Source organism: Ursus americanus, chromosome 33 (genome assembly GCF_024610735.1).
Source record: "Ursus americanus isolate L20-20 chromosome 33, mUrsAme1.1.p, whole genome shotgun sequence".
Classification (NCBI taxonomy): Eukaryota; Metazoa; Chordata; class Mammalia; order Carnivora; family Ursidae; genus Ursus; species Ursus americanus.
Window position 1 is genome coordinate 26,249,285 of NC_142159.1, and position 18,998 is coordinate 26,268,282.

The 18,998-nt window shown below is 48.8% G+C and overlaps 1 protein-coding gene across 1 annotated transcript in view; it reads left to right on the forward strand.

Moving 5' to 3' along the window:
- DNAJC11 (DnaJ heat shock protein family (Hsp40) member C11) overlaps positions 1-18,998 on the forward strand; it is a 74,809-nt gene that overhangs the window by 44,272 nt on the left and 11,539 nt on the right. Inside the window, exons 5-10 of the mRNA XM_045803558.2 lie at positions 13,013-13,141; positions 14,096-14,218; positions 15,290-15,363; positions 16,975-17,164; positions 17,701-17,786; positions 18,147-18,263. Coding sequence (XP_045659514.1) covers positions 13,013-13,141; positions 14,096-14,218; positions 15,290-15,363; positions 16,975-17,164; positions 17,701-17,786; positions 18,147-18,263 — 719 coding nt within the window. The remainder of the gene's footprint in view (positions 1-13,012; positions 13,142-14,095; positions 14,219-15,289; positions 15,364-16,974; positions 17,165-17,700; positions 17,787-18,146; positions 18,264-18,998) is intronic.

An 18,998-nucleotide genomic window follows, 5' to 3' on the forward strand; every position in this document is an offset into this window, starting at 1 on the left:
ATTCTCCTGCGAGTGGGTGTGTAGTTTCCGGGTTTCCGTGGTTATGGACGTTGCTGCTGTGAACGTCCTTGTGCTTGTCTCCTGGTGCGCACGTGTGTGTGAGAGTGTCCACAAGCACCTTGATCTAAAATTGATGGGTCGTGGGATATGCAAATATTCAGCTGTAAGAGATGTTGCCACATTGCTTTCCAGAGGTGAAATGCGGACTTCGCGTAGCTCAGCCTGTCTTGATTGTATCTTTAGACTTAACTAAGTGAAAAGCATGTATCTGCGTACTTTTTACAGTATGTGTATAGATAGATATGCACATGCTAGGAAGTGTGTCTAACTTAGTGTTTAGTTAGAGCTTTATATTTAATGTTAGAAATGGCTGCTTTTTTATCTGTTTTAGACCTAAAAAACAACAGTTTTATATAATCCAACCTACTAATTCTACGGGATATGAAGTTCCAGTTTGGAAGTCATTTTTCCTCTGAACTTGGAAGACCCCATTCCTGTGTCTTCTAGCTTCTGGGACTGGTATTGAGAAGACCCATTCCAGTTCCTGATTCTCGTGTGTGATGTACTTTTCCCCCTTTGGAAACCTGCAGGGTCTTCCTGTCTGGGCTGAGCAGCTGAGTGTGGGAGGCCCGGGTGAGCTGCTCAGTGGAGTCAGGTGCGCGCAGTGACCCCCCACCCGCCCCCCACCCCACCCCGGCAGGCCGGGTGCCGCAGCCCTGGGGCATTTTCTCACATTCTCTCTTCCTAGCTCTCCTCTCCTGTCCACATTCCTTCCGTTTCACATATTGGACCCTCTGGACTCACCGTCTCACTTGCTAATTTTTTCCTCTCCATTTTGCATATTTTTGGTTTAGTTCTACTTGTTTGAGAGTTTCTTTTTCTAGGTTATTTTCCAGCTTTCCTACCAGTGCGAAAAATCCTGCCGGATTTTTTAATATCCAAGAACTTTCTTCTTCTCAAATCTGTTGATGTTTTTCGAATTCATGGGGAAGTACGAGGTAGGGCTTTGGTTCTTGCGCTGTGTACGTAGATGCCCTGTATTCAAGTCCTGTCTCCGACGCCTCCCAGCTGTGTGGCCTTGAGCAAGCCACGTGGCCTCTGTTCTTGGTGTCATCTGTGAAATGGAGACAGTAACAGGACCTGCCTCATTGTTAATGAAAAGATTAAATGTTATAATATATGTCGAAGACTTAGGAGAGTCCCCAACACTTAGTAAGCATTTGTTCATAAATGCTATTTTTAATGAGTAATGCAATATCTTTTCTTTTTCTGAGGATATTACTTAGACATTTCTTGCTGTTTTCTTTGGCATTTGTATCCTCTGCTTCTTTTTGATCTTTACTTGGTTTTAGACTTCTGTGTTGGAGCTTTTTCTCAAGTGTCTGGGAATCTCTGGCTGGCCGCTCTTGAGGCAGGGAGGCTCAGGGCACGTGCCCTGGGCTTGGCAGGGCTTGTCACTGATGGCCCTAACTCTGGGTGTTTGGATGGAGACTCCACCCCCCCCCCACACACAAGGGCTAGTGTTGAAAGGCCTTTTCTACTTAGCAGGCGATATTTCTCTGGAGAGGAAACCCCCAGTCTCTCACCTGGCTGCCGGCCGTCTTATTGTCGAGGAGGTGGAAAGTCAGGAGATGACCATTGTGTGTCTCACTCACCTTTGTTTCTAGTACCTGCCCCCCACCCCCAGCTGGACCTGGCACGCCTTCCTTTGATTTCTTCAAAGAGCAAGCCTCTGTGACTTGTCTCCTTAGTGAGCTGGCGACTCCTGAGGTGCCTGGTCCCTCCGGTTCCTGAGCCAGCAGAAGCCTGGTTTCTTTCTCTGCTCAGTGACCACCTCCATTCCTTTCCAGATTCTAAGGCTTGGTTAGCACCTCTTATCGTGTTGCTGTTGTTATGCCTTGAGTGTCACTTTGGGAGGGAAGAGGATTTCAAGATAACAGTCCTGGGGCGCCTGGGTGGCGCAGTCGTTACGTGTCTGCCTTTGGCTCAGGGCGTGATCCTGGCGTTCTGGGATCGAGTCCCACATCGGGCTCCTCGGCTGGGAGCCTGCTTCTTCCTCTCCCTCTCCCCTGCTGTGTTCCCTCTCTCGCTGGCCGTCTCTCTGTCACATAAATAAATAAAATCTTTAAAAAAAAAAAAAAAGATAACAGTCCTATTGGTTTAACCAAAAACCTAAATTTATTTATAATTGCACTGGAAGACTTTTACTTGTCCATAATCATTGAGATAGAGGACAAAAGAAAGTGGCCACAACTCCGTCAAGTGCAGCTTCTTCAGTTAAAAGACTGGGGCGGAGTTGTGGGGCAGGGGGAGGCTCCTGGGTGTCTCAGTCGGTTAACTGTCTGACTTGATTTTGGCTCAGGTCGTGATCTCAGGGATGTGAGATCAAGTTGCATGTCAGGCTCTCCGTGCTCAGTGCAGAGTCTGCTTGAGATTTTCTCTCTCCCTCTGCCCCTTCTCTCTCTCTCTTTCTCTCTCAAACAAACAAAATCTTTAAAAGACTGTCGAGGTGGAGAGCAGACCTGGGGTCACCAGGGTTTGGGTGGACAGGAGGAGGGAGAGTGGAGGAGGCGGGTGTGGCTGTAAGCGGCAGCACACGGATCCGTGTGGTGGTGCAGATGTTCTGTGTGTTGACTGTGGTGCTGGATGCATGAACCCAAGCAGGCGATCAGATTACGTGCCACAAATGAAAAAATAAATAAAACTGAGGAAATCTGGGGCGCCTGGGTAGCGCAGTTGTTAAAGCGTCTGCCTTCGGCTCAGGGCGTGATCCCGGCGTTCCGGGATCGAGTCCCACATCAGGCTCCTCCGCTGGGAGCCTGCTTCTTCCTCTCCCACTCCCCCTGCTGTGTTCCCTCTCTCGCTGGCTGTCTCTCTGTCGAATAAATAAATAAAATCTTTAAAAAAAAAAAAAAAACTGAGGAAATCTGAGCAAGAAGATTGGATTGCATTGATGTCAGTATCCTGGTTATGATATTGTACTATAGTTTTTGCAAGATGTAGCCATTGGAAGAAATGTGATGCATTGGATCTCTTCTTATTTCTTACAACTGCATATGAATCTACAATCTCGATAAAATTTTCAGTTAAAAAAAAAAGGAGTTCATGGTTGCCAAAACCAGTAGGTTAATTCCACGACAACTTTTGTTTATTAAAAGTGCAGATTCTTGGAGCGCCTGGGTGGCTCAGTCAGTTAAGTGTCTGCCTTCAGGCCCAGGTCATGATCTCGGGGTCGTGGGGCTTCACGTTGGACTCTCTGCTCAGCCGGGAGTGTGCCTCTCCCTCTGCCCCTTCCCCCACTCGTGCTCACATGTGCGAGCACACACGCTGTCTTTCAAATATATAAATAAATTTTTTTTTAAAAGTGCAGATTCTCAGGGCAGCTGAAGAGGAGTCTGTCAGGCTGCTACCTGGGAATGTGTATTTGAACAGGCTCCCGAGGAAATTCAGATGGCAGCTGGATTGGAACCACTGCAGTTCCTAGTTCCTAGTTTCCTGCTGCAGTGGTCTGCAGGTGAGAGTCAAACGCTATCTGTTCGACGGTGCTTATTTTTATGTAATGGTTAAAGAAAAAAGGGTTGACTTATGAATGGTTCGTTGGGGGGTCCAGGAAGATGGTGATCCAGTGGGGTTGTCGTTTAGAGGTTGGAATAGATGCTTAAAAGGGGATCCCTCCAGCTACTTCCTCTAGTGTTTAGCTCCTTAAACCTTTGAATCTTACCAGTTGGTGATTTTTATTGAGGAGCTCAAAACCGGAGACACTAAGTAAATCATATTCATTTGACAAGTTGTGTTACATTGTTATTACTGTTACCTGGTTGGTTGAAGATAGTTTGAAACCGTGGGATGTGTTCCCGGTGGAGTCCAGGTACTTCTAGTCCGGGCGGCAGAAACTGCCCGGGGTGATAGATTGACTCTTCCAGCTTCCAAGCAAGTCACAAAGGTCTGAGTTGGGAATCTGTAGCTGTTGTGTGTCCTGCTGGCCATTTTTCAGTAGTCTCACAGTTGTATGTAGAGGATTCATAACTGTCCTCGTCGTCTTTTTCTACGCTGGTGGCAGAGTTAAGTACGAGGGTCAGCCAACTGTGGCCTGCTGTCTAGTTTCCTTCAGCCCGTGGGCTAAGAATCGTTTTTATTACATCTTAAATGGTTTTTAAGAAATCAAAGAATAATTTGTGGGGCACCTGGGTGGCACAGCAGTTAAGCGTCTGCCTTCGGCTCAGGGCGTGATCCCGGCATCGAGCCCCACATCAGGCTCTTCCACTGTGAGCTTACTTCTTCCTCTCCCACTCCCCCTGCTTGTGTTCCCTCTCTCGCTGGCTCTCTCTCTGTCGAATAAATAAATAAAATCTTCAAAAAAAAAAAAAAGAAATCAAAGAATAATTTGTGGCACATAAAAATGATACGAAACTCAAATTTCAACGTTCTTAAATAAAGTTTTGTTGGAACACAGCAGTGCTCATTCATTTACCTATTACCTGTGGCTCTTTGGTGCTTCCAGTAACAACACAGACTTCAGTAGTTTCAACCGGAGTGGCCCACAGAGCCTAGAATACTATCTGACCCTTGACAGAAAAAGTTTGGTGACCTGCTCTACTAAAAAATAAGGTGAAATGTGCAAGTATTTTCCATTGTAAACTTTTTATTTGAAAAAATGTGTTTTAATGACAGTTTAATAATAAAAGAACACAAGCCTGCGTACATTCAATTAGAAGTTGTTGGGAAAGCTCTGGCTCATTAATTTATCCCGCATTAGATTTATTTTATCTTTTTATCTTTTTCTTTATCTTTTTGATCTTCTGTGAGAATTCAGATCTGACTTTAATTCCCCAGCGTTGGGACTTCTCATATAAAAGTATATTGCCTTGAAAGTTTTTGAAAGTGAGTTGTTAAGTTGCAGCCAAACGCCTGGTTAGCACGTAGAGAAGAAAGCTGTCCGGTTCTGGAGCTGTGACCAGTCCATTTTCAAAAGGTTATTTCCTTGAAATGGAAGAACAGCAGAAGGCAGGCATCCAAACCACTCCCTAAAATATTAAAAGCCATGTCCTTGTGAACTCACAGTGACGTGATCACTCATCTCTGGGACAGTCCGTTTCACCAGCTGGCACTGGGCCTACCATTCTGTGCGGCGGCTCCCGTGACCTTTCAGGCTTAGTCCTTTTCCATCGACCTGGGTCAGCACCAAAGGCTCTCGAGTCTCAGAAGTCACTGGCTCGCTGGAGTACTTGCTTATTTTGGCCTTGTTTAAAGATACAACAAAATGGTTGAAAAGTGGTGACGTGAGCAATATTTTTTAACTTCTAAAGGCTGTTCTCCCCACTGGTGAGTCCGTTGATCGTCAGGGGGGAGTTAATACAAATACCTATCATTTTAAAAGTTTTCTTTGGGAAAGGAAATAAAACCACATTTAACATCATTCTGGAAGTTTTATGCCAACGCAATTAGACAAATAATAAAAAAAGATGTAAATATTGAAAGGGCTATAATTTTCGGTGTAGGATATGATTGCCTGTCCTTAGAGAAGCAGCCGAAAACTCTGAGGACTAACAAGCTGAACGTGGCAGCCAGTTATGAAACCCACATACCTAAAACAGCGGTTTCTGCCGGTCCTGCATCAGCACCTTGCGGATTACAGCATAGCCTCTCCTGCCTGCTCTGCCCGCCTCCCTCCTTCCCCCAACACGGCAGCCAGAGTGAGCCTGCAAAATCTCAGGTCGGACCAGGTCGTCCTGCTTGAAGAGCTCGAAGGCAGGCATCTTTCATTGTCAGCAGCATCCTCACGGTGGCCTGAAGATGGGGTGACCATTGTGCATCTTCCAGACCAGGACATTTGGGGGAATGTGGTGGTAAGGGAAATGTGGAGGAGGGAAAAGGGATGCTTAAAATAATTAAAATTTTGTGGTTTTTTGAAATGTTTATCGACCGGGGCGTCTGGGTGGCTCAGTCAGTTAAGTATCTGCCTTTGGTTCAGGTCACGATCCGAAGGTCCTGGGATCGAGCCCCACGTCGAGCTCTCTGCTCGGCGAGGAGCCTGCTTCTCCCTCTCCCTCTGCCTGCTTGTGCGAGCACGCTGTCTCTCTCTCTCAAATAAATAAATAAAATATTTTTTAAAAAGCAAATAAATAGAGGCACCTGGGTGGCTCAGTCAGTTAAGCATCTGCCTTCGGCTCAGGTCATGATCCCTGGATCCTGGGATTGAGCCCCACATCAGACTCCCCACTCAGCAAGGAATCTGCTTCTCCCCCTGCTTATGGGCTCACTCTCTCTTTCTCTCAGTCTGAAGTAAATAAAAATTTTTTTAAAATAATTAATTAATTAATTAAAAATGTTTATTGACCACTGGTTTTCTTACATTGGAGAACCTATAAAATGGTTTATTCAAAAACTATTTCAAAAATATTTCCTTTAGGGGCGCCTGGGTGGCTCAGTCGTTAGGCGTCTGCCTTCGGCTCAGGGCGTGATCCCGGCATTCTGGGATCAAGCCCCACATCAGGCTCCTCCGCTGGGAGCCTGCTCCTTCCTCTCCCACTCCCCCTGCTTGTGTTCCCTCTCTCGCTGGCTGTCTCTCTCTGTCAAATAAATAAATAAAATCTTTTAAAAAAAATATTTCCTTTAAAACGTGTACCTATGCATATTAAAGCAAATTTTAAAAATTATATTGATTATGTGAACATTAAAAGTAGCAGAATCAGGGGTGCCGGGCTGGCTCAGTCGGTAGAGCATGCAACTCTTGATCTCGGGGTTGTGAGTTCAAGCCCCACGTTGGGCATAGAGCCTACAGAAAGAAAAGAGAGAAAGAGAAAGGAAGGAAGGAAGGAAGGAAGGAAGGAAGGAAGGAAGGAAAAAGGGGGGAAAGGAAGGAGGGGGAAGGAAGGAGAATTATTTTTGGCATACATTCAGATACTTTTAACCAGTTTATCAGCTATATTTGTCTCTGATATTCTGTGTTCTGGTTATGCACAACCAACCACACCAAAACTTAGTGGCACGAATAATTTGATTTTCTCTCGTGGTCCTCTGGGTTGACCAGACTCAGCTGGATGGTTCTGCTGGGGGTCTCCTTATGCAGGTGTATTCCAATGGTAGCTGGGTCGTGTTGAATATGGCATCTGCACTCTGTGCCTCCCATGTGGCTTTCCCCACCCCACCCCCGGCTGGCTTGGCCTTCCTCGGAACATAGTGGTCGCAGGGGATATGGATTGTTCTGTTAGCTGGCTTCCCCAGAAAGCACCTCCAGAAGCCTAGAAGAAAGCTGTAAGGAGGGGCCCCTGGGTGGCGCAGTCCTTAAAGCGTCTGCCTTCGGCTCAGGGCGTGATCCCGGCATACCGGGATCGAGTCCCACGTCGGGCTCCTTCGCTATGAGCCTGCTTCTTCCTCTCCCACTCCCCCTGCTGTGTTCCCTCTCTTGCTGGCTGTCTCTCTGTCACATAAATAAATAAAATCTTTAAAAAAAAAAAAAAAGAAAGAAAGAAAGAAAGCTGTAAGGTTTCCTGTGACCCAGCTCTGAAGACTGCACGGGTCACACCCACTGCAATCTGTTGGACAGGAGCAAGTCACCGGTCCTGCGCAGAGTCAAGGAGAGGGCTCTCTGCAAGGGTCAGAAGCCAGCAGGCAGGGCTCACGGCAGGGGGGCCTTCTCTGGATCCTCGCCCCACACTGTGGCACTGCTGTTTTCCCAGACCATGTACCTTCACTGTGGTTGTTTTTCTTCTGTAACATGGCCTACCATCTTTCTTTTTTTTTTTTTTTTAAGATTTTATTTATTTATTTGAGAGAGAGAGCACAAGTGAGGCAAGGGGCAGAGGGAAAGTCAGGCTCTCCCCCGAGCAGGGAGCCTGATGCAGGACTCGATCCCGGGACTCTGGGACCATGACCCAAGCCAAAGGCAGGCGCTCAACCAACAAGCCACCTAGGCACCCCCATTGTCTACCATCCTAATACATTTGTATTCAGTAAGTTTGAAATTTTTAACATATTTGATTCTTTTCTGTATACTATAGTATTCTTAATTGAGAAAATACTCTCAATTCTAAATTTCATCTTTGTGGAACATACACTTTGGCCCAAGTATTTTCATAGGGTATTGTCTTTTTGCCTCCATTCAGAATATTTTTGACACATTTTTTTTATAAATTGTCTGTATTTATGATCTTTTGAATGCTTCATCAGATTTACATCCCAGCCACAAAACTGCAGGCAGGCCTTTTCAATTTCATTCCATTCCAAGATAGAATATAAATTTAACTAAAGATCACAGTTCCACAAAAAAAAAACATTTTTTTTTTAAGATTTTATTTATTTGACAGAGATAGAAACAGCCAGCGAGAGAGGGAACACAACCATGGGGAGTGGGAGAAGAAGAAGCAGGCTCCCAGCGGAGGAGCCTGATGCGGGGCTCAATCCCAGAACGCCGGGATCACACCCCGAGCCGAAGGCAGACGCTTAATGACTGAGCCACCCAGGCGCCCCTCCACCAAAAAATTCTTACCAAAAATTGAGATATTCCCAAATACTACTATGGAATTTCAAAGTGAAATAAACTGTTTGAGCTCTTATTTTATTTGTTGTTTGTCCTTCCTCAAGAGCTCAATTTCAGAGTTACACACTTTATATTCAGTGATTGAAATTTCTTAAATATTTTAAAAGCTACAAGGTTTATTGTGCCATTTTTAAAAGGAGTTCTTTAAAGGCTCAGACATTCGTGACACTGACATGATGCAGATTTTTTTCTACTTTGGGGTGCCTGGGTGGCTCAGTCTAAGCATCTAACTCTTGATCTCAGCTCAGGTCTTGATCTCAGGGTCATGAGTTCAAGTCCCACACTGGGCTCTATGCCCAGCATGGAGCCTACTTTTTAAAAAAAGAAAAAGAATCAGCTTCACAAAAAATTATTATTTTTCTGAATACACAAAAATATTTGTACATTTTGACAAGTTAATTTTCCCTAGGTGGAATATCACAGCTTGTTTTGACACAGTTATGCACCTGTGTGCACTGTAACTAATTCTAGAGCTATTTCTGCTCTATAGGTTTCTTACTTTATTTTTTTTTAAGATTTTTTTTTATTTATTTACAGAGAGAGAGACAGCCAGTAAGAGAGAGGGAACACAAGCAGGGGGAGTGGGAGAGGAAGAAGCAGGCTCCCATCAGAAGAGCCTGATGTGGGGCTCGATCTCAGGACTCCGGGATCACGCCCTGAGCCGAAGGCAGATGTTTAACGACTGAGCCACCCAGGCGCCCCAGGTTTCTTACTTTAAAGACCCTTTTACCATAACATGTATCTTTACCAAAATTGGCATTTGAGTATTACCATGGTGGAAACTTTTTGGCTTGAGTTTACAGTAACATTTTCTTCTAGGGTTCCCACCTAATTCCAGCATGGAGGATGGGGGCAGCATGCAACCAGCAAGAAGTCAACTCAGTTCTAGGGGCACTTGGGTGGCTCAGTCGGTTGAGCATCTGACTCTTGATTTCAGCTCAGGCCTTGATCTCAGGGTCAAGAGTTAAAGCCCCACGTTGGGCTCCACACGGGGTGTGGAACCTACTTAAAAAAATAAAAAATTCAATTCAGTTCTGACACCATCTACCTGGAGACAGCATCTGATTCCACAGGTTAAGCGTTCAGTCCTACATAACTGCAGCCATCCCGCCCCGCAGATGCCAGTCACAGGGTTTCTGACTGAAGGCTGTAGATCCCAACACCCTCCTTCTTAGCTTCTTGTAATTCACTGGAGGAGCTTGCAGAACTCAGGGAAAGCATGTTTATGAATCAGCAGCCAGGTGGAAGTATGCAGAGCAGAGTCTGGGGAGCGGGTACAGGACTTGAGTGCCCTCTCCGGACACCCTGCTCTCCCTGCACCACCGCGGTGCCCACCAGCCCTGAAGCTCTCCGAACCCGGTCCTTCTGGATTTTTATGGAGGCTTCATCGCATAGTCAGATTGACTAAGTCATTGGCCATTGGCTGTTTCAACCTCTGGCTCCTCTTCCTTCCCTGGAGGCTGGGGCTAGAACTGGAACTTTCCAGCCATCTAATCACTTGGTTGTTGCTCCTGGCATCCAGGCCCTGGCCCTGGGGTGGAGGAGACTAAAAGCCACCTTCATTAACATAACAGAAGACACATTTATCACCCTTATCACCAGAAATTTCGTGGGTTTTAGGAGCTGTGAGCCAGAAACCCTGTGTATGAAGACCAAATACAAATACGAAATACGGATTTGGTCACCTGAATGACCAAATATATATTTCTTATAAATCACAATATTGCACTTTATAATTCATATCAAGCCATTACTAAGATTACCTGATTTTCTGTTTGAAGCATCAGGTTAGCACGGACATAAAATTGGCATCGTTAGCAGCTGTGAGGTTCTTTTGCTAATAGAACGAACATATAAATAGCTATTGCTTTATCTTTCATGTGTGCAGTACAAACCTTAGAATGATGAAAATGAGTGAAATGAACAGAGAGGAATGACCGTCTGATGCACAGTTACCTGTAAATCCCTGCTGCTACACGTCACTTCAGGCGTGGTCTTTAAAGAAGAGCAGCTCACTTTAAAGACTTGATTTTCATGGGGTCTGCATTAGTGCTATGGAGGAATGATCGGCACTGAAAAACATTTCATACAAGTTACAGATTCATCAGCTTTCTGAGAAAATGGAAATTGAGTGCTTATTTTCGTTGTTTTTTAAACATACACTATGTTTAATTTTATTGCTGCCTGAAGAATTTATCAAAAAAGGAAGTATTACCCAAAAAAACAAACGCCCTACAGATTTACATCACGAGTTGCAGATTTGGCCCACTGCCAGTTTCTATGTGACTTACAAACTAAGAATGCTTTTTATGTTTTTTTAATGGTAAAAATAAAAAATCGAAAGGGGGCGCCTGTGTGGCTCAGTGGGTTAAGCGTTCAACTTCATTTCAGCTCAGGTCTTGATCTCAGGGTCATGAGTTCAAGACCCCCATTGGGCTCCACGCTGGAGCTTTTTTTGTTTGTTTGTTTTAAAGAAGAAGAACAAAAAGAAAAGTAATATTTTGAAACATGAATGTATGAAATTCAGATTTTAGTATGAATAAAGAGTTTTACTGGAACTAGAACATAGCCAGGGTCAGTCCCTTGCTGGGTAGTTAGTCTGCTTTCCCTTCCAACAGCAGAGTTGAATTGCAACAGAGACCATAGGACCCACCACACCCAAAATAGTTACTGTGACCTTCACGGAAAGTATGCCACCTCCTGATGATATCGTTCAGTAGAAGAAAAGCACTGGCAAGAGCGTTGGACTGCTCTCTACTACCTTCTGCAGGACTGGCCTGCCTCTGTTCCCACCCATGTTCATATGCACCTGCAGGTTCCCGTGCACATGGCTGCCCACGGCTTCATGTATGTCACGGGCCAAGGCCCGGGCCACCTGCCTGCTGTTGCAGACGGGCAGCAGCATCTCCTCCTTCTCACACCAGCTGGGCTGGGAGGAGGTGACTGCCCGGCCACCACACCAGCAAGCGTCTGGGGTGGTCTGAGGGTGGAAGGGTGCTCAAATTTCGCCTGGGAAGAGAAGAGAGAAGCAGTGGCCCCCACACACCGCTAGACGGGATGGTGTCAGAGGCTAGAGGGACCGAGCGAAGGCCTACGCACCAACCCCAGTCTGGCTTGTTAGTTTAAGGCAACTATTGACGATGATGGTGGTACTTGGTTTAAAAATGAAAATCTGGGGTAATTGCTAAACCCGCCGAAACAGCAGGGTTCAACTCGAAATCTCCTGGATAACCCCCTGCCCCGCACCCCCCCGCCATAACGTCAGCGCACAACCACCCACAGCCTCCTCGTCAGCCTTGTGCGCCCTCTGCTCCGGCCCCGGCGCCCTACTCCCTGGTTTCCCACTCACGTCTTTGTTCGCGTGTCCCCTTCTCAGGGAGAAAAACACATGCTCCCATGCTGCTTTTGGAGCGATAGAAATGTTCGGTGTCGTGATTGTGGAGGTTGGTTTCCCGAGTCCACGTGTCTGTCAGGACTCACCGAAATGTGCACGTTAGGTGGGCGCAGTTTGCATTATTATATGTAAATTCAGCCTGAATACGGTTTTTTAAAATGGGCTGCAGGGAACTGAATAAAAATGTGTATGTGGTCATGTTTTTATATGTGGGATTAAGATATATGCTCATTTGAAAAATCTTATGATAAGAAAATAATAAACATTGATTTTCCAAGTATGGAGCATTTTATATCAGTCAGCAAATTTTAGCTTCACATTTCTTGAGAGAATATAGTGTTCGTTTCTCATAGCTTAATCCTCAAATTAATTTTAGAAGGTGAAACAATTTTTCAATCTTCCATTCATTCATAATTGATTTTGTTTGCACTTTTTTTTTTTTTTTTTAGATTTTATTTATTTATTTGACAGAGAGCGAGAGCATAAGCAGGGGAGTGGCAGGCAGAGGGAGAGGGAGAAGCAGACTTCCGCTGAGCAAGGAGCCCAGCACAGGGCTCCGTGCCAGGACCCTGGGATCATGACCTGAGCCAAAGGCAGCCGCTTAACCATCTGAGCCACGCAGGCGCCCGGCACCTGGCACTTCTTTATCTTTGAAGTTATGTTTATGTATAAAGAGTTTTAAGGTAGTTTTGTGACGTGAGAGTGTTTAGAATCAAACATTAAAATGTTTAATTCATGTGGCTCGTGTCTAGGTGGTTTCTGCATTCAGGGGTTAAATCTGGAGGTGATCTATTTAGAGCCATGAAGTCGGTCCTGTCTGGGCTCTAAAAATCAAATTACATGGGCCTTTTTTCTTTTCCTAACGCTTGTCTTGTTTGCCTGCCGACGTGACTGGTGTTGTGACCCCAGCAGTCAGTGACGCTCTGCTGCTGTTTGGTGTGAACTGTGACATTCATGCTCCGTGGGCTTCGTGGGGGAGTCCTGCCCACATCCAGTGAACCGCCGGCTGCCAGAGTGTAGATGGTCTTTCATTCCACAAATACCACCCCTGCTGCTGACTGCTTGTTTTTCTGCCCCAGGGGACCATCAGTGTTGGCATCGATGCCACTGACCTTTTTGATCGCTACGAAGAGGAGTACGAAGATGTGTCCGGAAGTGGCTTTCCGCAGATTGAAATCAACAAGATGCACATATCCCAGTCCATTGAGGTAAAGCCCAGACGCCCCCCCCACCCCGAGTGCGGTGAGCTCGGGTTAACGAGGCGCAGTGCACCGAGCAGCTGTGGTTTTTCTCATCTTTATTTATGAAAGGATGCAATTAGCCACTTAAAAAAAAAAGAGTTCCAGGCCCAACCTTGTTTGTTACTGCTTTGCTGACTTGTTCGCAGCATGAGTGCCAGGCGGCACTTAGCTTCCAAGGTCACAGGGCTCCCCCAGCAGAAGTGCAAGTGGTGTGGGAGAAGCAGAGGTCAAGGTCAGGAGGGTCTAGGGTGAGAAAGCAGACCTCCACTGGTGATTCCAAGAACCAGTCTTAGTTTTAAGGCACACTCTGTCATGTGCAGAAAGCACAATATTCAGCTGACCCCAGGGTCACTAAAATGTCATCTTTCTGCCCACAGTTTGAAGGTAGCACTGGCGGGCAGGTCTGCTGAGGCTTACAGTAGGTCTCTACCTCCTCAACTCCGTTTATTCTCAAGTGCGTCCACCCAGATGAAGTCCTAACTCTGGGAAACTTGCCCATCTGGCGGAGCTTCCAGGGTTGGCTAGTAGGGCCACGGATTCAGTCCCTTCCCCAGTGCTGGTGGCAAACACGGACTAGAGAGTCCCAGACATCCCACAGTGGGAGGGAAGGCACATAATGAAGTCTCTGTGCCATCAGATGCTATCAGTACCCTAAGAACCAGCATTTAGCCCTGTCTTTCCCCTGGTTTTTTGAAATTTGCCCAGCAAAGCTTTTGCAAAACATTACCTTGGTGGCCGCATGCCGTTCAGATGGCAAAGTGGGAAAGAAGTGAACCAGTTGAGGTCATCGTGCATCCCTAGCCCCTGGAGTCGTGGTCACCTGCACCTTTGGCCGTGCACTGGAAGTGTATTCATTAGGCTGCTATCCTTGTGCTCCCTAGTGCTTTGACTCATTCCTTACCAGCAAATATCATTTCCTAGGCACCCTTGACAACTACAGACACAGCCATCCTCTCCGGAAGCCTCTCAACCCAGAATGGGAATGGAGGGGGTTCCATTAACTTCGCGCTTAGACGAGTCACTTCCGCAAAGGGATGGGGAGAGGTAAGAATGCTGACGGGCAGAGTCACGTTATCCACTGCAAAGCTTCATTTCTGAACATTTACACTCTAAAAGCCAACCCCCAAAAAGACCTAGGTTGGCCACATCATTGTACAACAGGGTACCAGATGTCAAACTCGCATGAGGTGACTGTCCCCAAGAGAAAAACATGTCTCATAGCAGAGACAGAATCCCCCGTCTGCTGGACAGCTCAGAGGTACACTGGAGCAGCTTAGAGAAACGCAACCGCGAGAAACTCCGCATCTTTGTTCCCCTTCAGCCGAAACCTGTAGGCTCCTCCCTTTTCCTGCCCAGCTCGGGAGGCAGGCACATGTCAGTGCTCTGGTCCCCTGATCGGCGGCCATTGAACAGCCAGCTCTGCTGAGCAAATTGAACTGCGTCAAGTTAACATTGAAGAGTTGCCTCGAAAGTCACCCAGACTAGTAAATGAGGCAGCCAGAACTGGCTGGACTTCCAAGGCTGAGTGTAGGACTGCTGATGGTTACTCCAGACCCCCGAGGACCATCGCCAGTCACCTGCGAGAGCCACGGGCGATGAAGCAGAGCAGAACGAGAACGTGAAGTCGGCGCTGCGGCGGGGGGGGGGGGGGGGGGGGGGGCTCAGCAGGCGGCTCTGCAGATGGCCGGGCACAGGAAGCCGGTCTCCCCTTCTGACCTGAGCAAGCGAGACCATCGGAGGCCAGCAGTGTTTTCTTTGGAGGGGCTCCTTTCTGAAACATGCCTCCTTGAAAACAGCCTCCTTTGGATCTGTGGGAACAGTCCTCCATTTGGTGCAGGTTAGGATGAGGTCTTAAGAATCTTTAAGGGGCGCCCGGGTGGCTCAGTCGGTTAAGCGTCTGACTCTTGATCTCAGCTCTGGTCTTGATCTCAGGGTCCGTGAGTTCAAGCCTCATGTTGGGCTCCAGAATCTTCCAGCCCCTACTTTCAGAGCCCTGGCAAGGGCCAGTGGCTTTGAATTAAAAGAAGGAATTATAGCCAGAGGTGCTTCCCTGAGACACGGGTTGCTTCTGTGAGAGTAAACACCACTAACACTCTCTTTTTCTCTTTTGAACAGTTAGAATTTGGAGCCGGGGATCTGCAGGGACCTTTATTTGGTCTGAAGCTGTTCCGTAATCTCACCCCAAGATGGTAAATATAGAGAAATCCTCTTTGATGGTCTTTGTGGATTTAGCAGACTAGAACTTGTGTATTCTTTTTGTCAAGGTCACCTGGAGTTACCATTTCTGTCCTACAAGGTCACCAGGGGCAGACCCTGCGGCGCTGGCAGAGAGCCGAGGCAGGGTGCATGTGGCGCAGACTCTGGACTGGTGGGTGTGGGGAGGGGTCGTCTGCTGCCTGTCGCTGCCCTGGGCCCGGCTTCTGATCTGTGGTGCACAGTCTCCTCCTTTGTGGGGCTGAGGCTCCTGCCTGCTCACCGGGGGCTGTGAGAGCCAGGAGAGACTGGAGAGAAAGCACCTTCACAGGCAAGCTGGTTAGTGGCCTAAAATATTGATGAACTTGTGGATCCTTTCTTTGTCCCCGAGAATGTGTTTCAAGTTCTGGAAAGGGTCTGTATTGAACCGGGAGGCACTTGAGAGACTCCCTGGTCGTCAGCAAGATGCACAGACACTGGAGAGTTATATTTAACCTCTTGCTGATCTCTCCTCTCTCTCTCAAATCGGTCTCTCTCTAGGACATGCTGGATAAAAAGACTAAGTCTTCTTACTTTAATTAAACAAGAATCTCAGTCCTTATATTTTGATTCTTTTCAGTGCCACTGTCTTGAAATTCTAGGGTGACTTTGGCCTCTCCCCTCCCCGCTTGCCTCCCCTGAACCCACTGTGGCTGAAGCAGAAAATCGCAGCTGGCACCCCATGTGACTTGAGAGAAATGAGGGAACATTTGGGTTGGGGGCCCTGTGGAGAGGAGTAAATTCTTAATTCACGGAGCGCTGCTGGAGGTTTGCAAGAGCAAGACGATCAGAGCCCTCATATTTGTTATTATTTAGTGGCAAAGTGATAGCTCTAGAGCTTAGGAAAGAGAAAAAGAAGCCCGCCTTCGGCAGTCTGGGGAATGTTGGGCTGTTGGCTCACCTTTTAACGCTTTGGGTAAAGTGGTGTGAATTCCTTTGCCTTTGAAATGAAATACCCCTTTTTAACCAGAAGATGGGGCTGACTCCCTTGGAAACAAACTTCAGATGCCTTTCCCGGCAAGCGGTTTACCGTACTAGCTTTCCAAGCTCTCGACCGTGGGTGGACACCAGAATCACAGGCGGTCCTGGAAGAATCTCTGATGCCCGGCGCCCTGCCTGGAAACTCTGACTTAATTGGTCGGGGTGGTCTCTGGGTCAGGGGTCCTCCCACGCGGCTGCACATTAGAATCACCTGGCAAGCTTTTAACCCTCCAAGCCGGTACGGGACGGCAGGGCGCGGGATCAGCGGGGTGATTCCAGTGTGCAGCCTTTGCCCCACCCCGAGGTGATTCTGACCTGTAGTAGGGTTGGACCTGGTGGTTTTCGGTCGAATGGGAGGTGGTGGGCCACGCACATCAGCAGGGAGGGTTACTGGGAACATTGCAGCAAGGCACCCTCTTGTTCCCTCTCAAGGAGAGAGGCTCAGTGTCCTGTCTTCCTGGTGGGGCGCCGGCTCGGGGATTCATGGAAGGCAGAGTGAGCTGGGTCTTAGCCTGACAGAGAGGAAAGGGCCAAGAACAGCTGAGAACCGGGTGTCATCCAGGACCCCTTTCTGTGTGTCCCCCCAGCTTTGTGACGACAAACTGTGCTCTGCAGTTTTCATCCCGTGGAATCCGGCCTGGCCTCACCACTGTCCTAGCCCGGAACCTGGACAAGAACACGGTGGGCTACCTGCAGTGGCGGTGGGGTATCCAGTCGGCCATGAACACGAGCATCGTCCGGGACACCAAAACCAGCCACTTCACTGTGGCCCTGCAGGTGAGGACAGAGCTGCTCCCTCGTGTGCCCGAGGGGCCGGTTTTGTGCACGCACACTCAGGGGCGTTGAGTGTGCACGCACACCAGCGTAGCTGTGTTCCCGTCGTCCTAAAGCAGAGCGCCCCGTTCACGTCTAGCAGAGGCCCACAGGATCAGGGTGCGAGAGAGCCCAGGCTGGTAAGCGACCCCAGAGCAGAGTCGTGCGTTCAGGTGCCGCTGCGGTGGGCAGGGACACGGCACGAGGGACCCCCCCACCTCAAAAGGCAGCTGCCCTCAGCGCCGGCACCTGCCGCTGTGTAAGAATCAGGCTCCCGGCCATAGAATGTTTGTTTTCATGAGAAGTCAGGAAACTGGGTTTTTATGTGAACTCCTCCAGTTTTTAAATATTTTAAATATTGGCCACTAGTAATCTTCAACACAGGCCCCTGCCAGAGAGGCCTGCCCACGATGGGCACTCAGCAGCCAGCGGGACGCAGTGCCCGCCCTCCCACGGCGTCTCGGCCACTAGTGTGCTTTCCCTTCTCCCCGTCTCCCCAGCTTGGAATCCCTCACTCCTTTGCGCTGATCAGCTATCAGCACAAATTCCAGGATGATGACCAGACCCGCGTGAAAGGATCCCTGAAGTAAGTCCTGGCCTGGCTGCTCGGAAGCAGGCCTGCGGCACGTTGTGGAGGGGGTTCCGAAGGCGGAGCTGGTGGGTGTGAGGTGCCCGCTCGTGTCTGTGACGTCTCCCGGGTGCTCCTGTTGAAGGCTGTGGAGTTGACCGCTCCGCCGTCCCCGCCCTGAGGGACTCGAGGCTGACGGAAGGACCGCACCGCTCGTGTGCTGACTTCGTTCTGCTCGCTGACCAAGGGTGTCCGTCGTGATCCACTCCTGGGGCGGGGGCAGGGGCGACCTCTGTGCTGAGTGACAGTTGCTCGTGGGGACCGGAGGAGACGGAGAGCCCAGGGGCCCCACTTGCTCAGGCCTCACGCTCCCTGCAGGGCGGGCTTCTTCGGGACGGTGGTGGAGTACGGAGCCGAGCGCAAAATCTCCAGGCACAGCGTCTTAGGCGCAGCTGTCAGCGTTGGAGTCCCTCAGGGCGTTTCTCTCAAAGTCAAGTAAGTGGAACTGGATCTTTCTGGCCAAGGAGTGTCTGGCAACCTGTAACTCACCCGGGCTTCACCCCCGTTAAGGATGAAATAGGCCGGGCTTTGTAGCTTTGTTCTTAAAGATCTGGTTGCCTCTGTCTTGGCGTGTAAGCCATTGCCAAGGAGTCCGGAGGCCCAGTGTTCCCTGAGGGTCTGAGTCTGTGCGGTCGGGGAGCTTCTACAAGCCGGGTGCACCTCTCCCTTCCCCCGGGTGCTCCCGGTGCCAGCCCCACACGCCCACTCGTCGACACTGCTGTTCACACACGTGACACGTACAGGGCCGCCATCAGCCTGTACAGCGTCTGTTCATCCCTCCGTCCCAGAGCCTTCTCCCCTGCTCCGGCGGCGTGCCTTCCTGCCTTCCAGCCTCTCCGTGCCGCCTCTCTTACCTCACTGGCTGATCGCTTGTGTGTGGCGTCGCGTGGGACCCGGTCCTTGTCTGTGTGGACTCCCTCCCCCGGTGGCCCCATCCGGCCTGCTGGCTTGAAAAGTACCTTCCTGCACTGACAATGCTCACGTTTATAGCTCCGGCCTGGCCTGCCTGCCAGACCTCCAGCCCCTCTCCCACTTCCTCTTACAAACCACTGCTTGGATCTCCACCGGCGTCTCAAACGTCCCATCGCAGCTCCTGATGCTTCCAAACCCACTCTGCCCAGAGCCTCCCTGTGCCGGTCAGGAGAGCCCCAGCCTTCCAGCTGTTCTGTG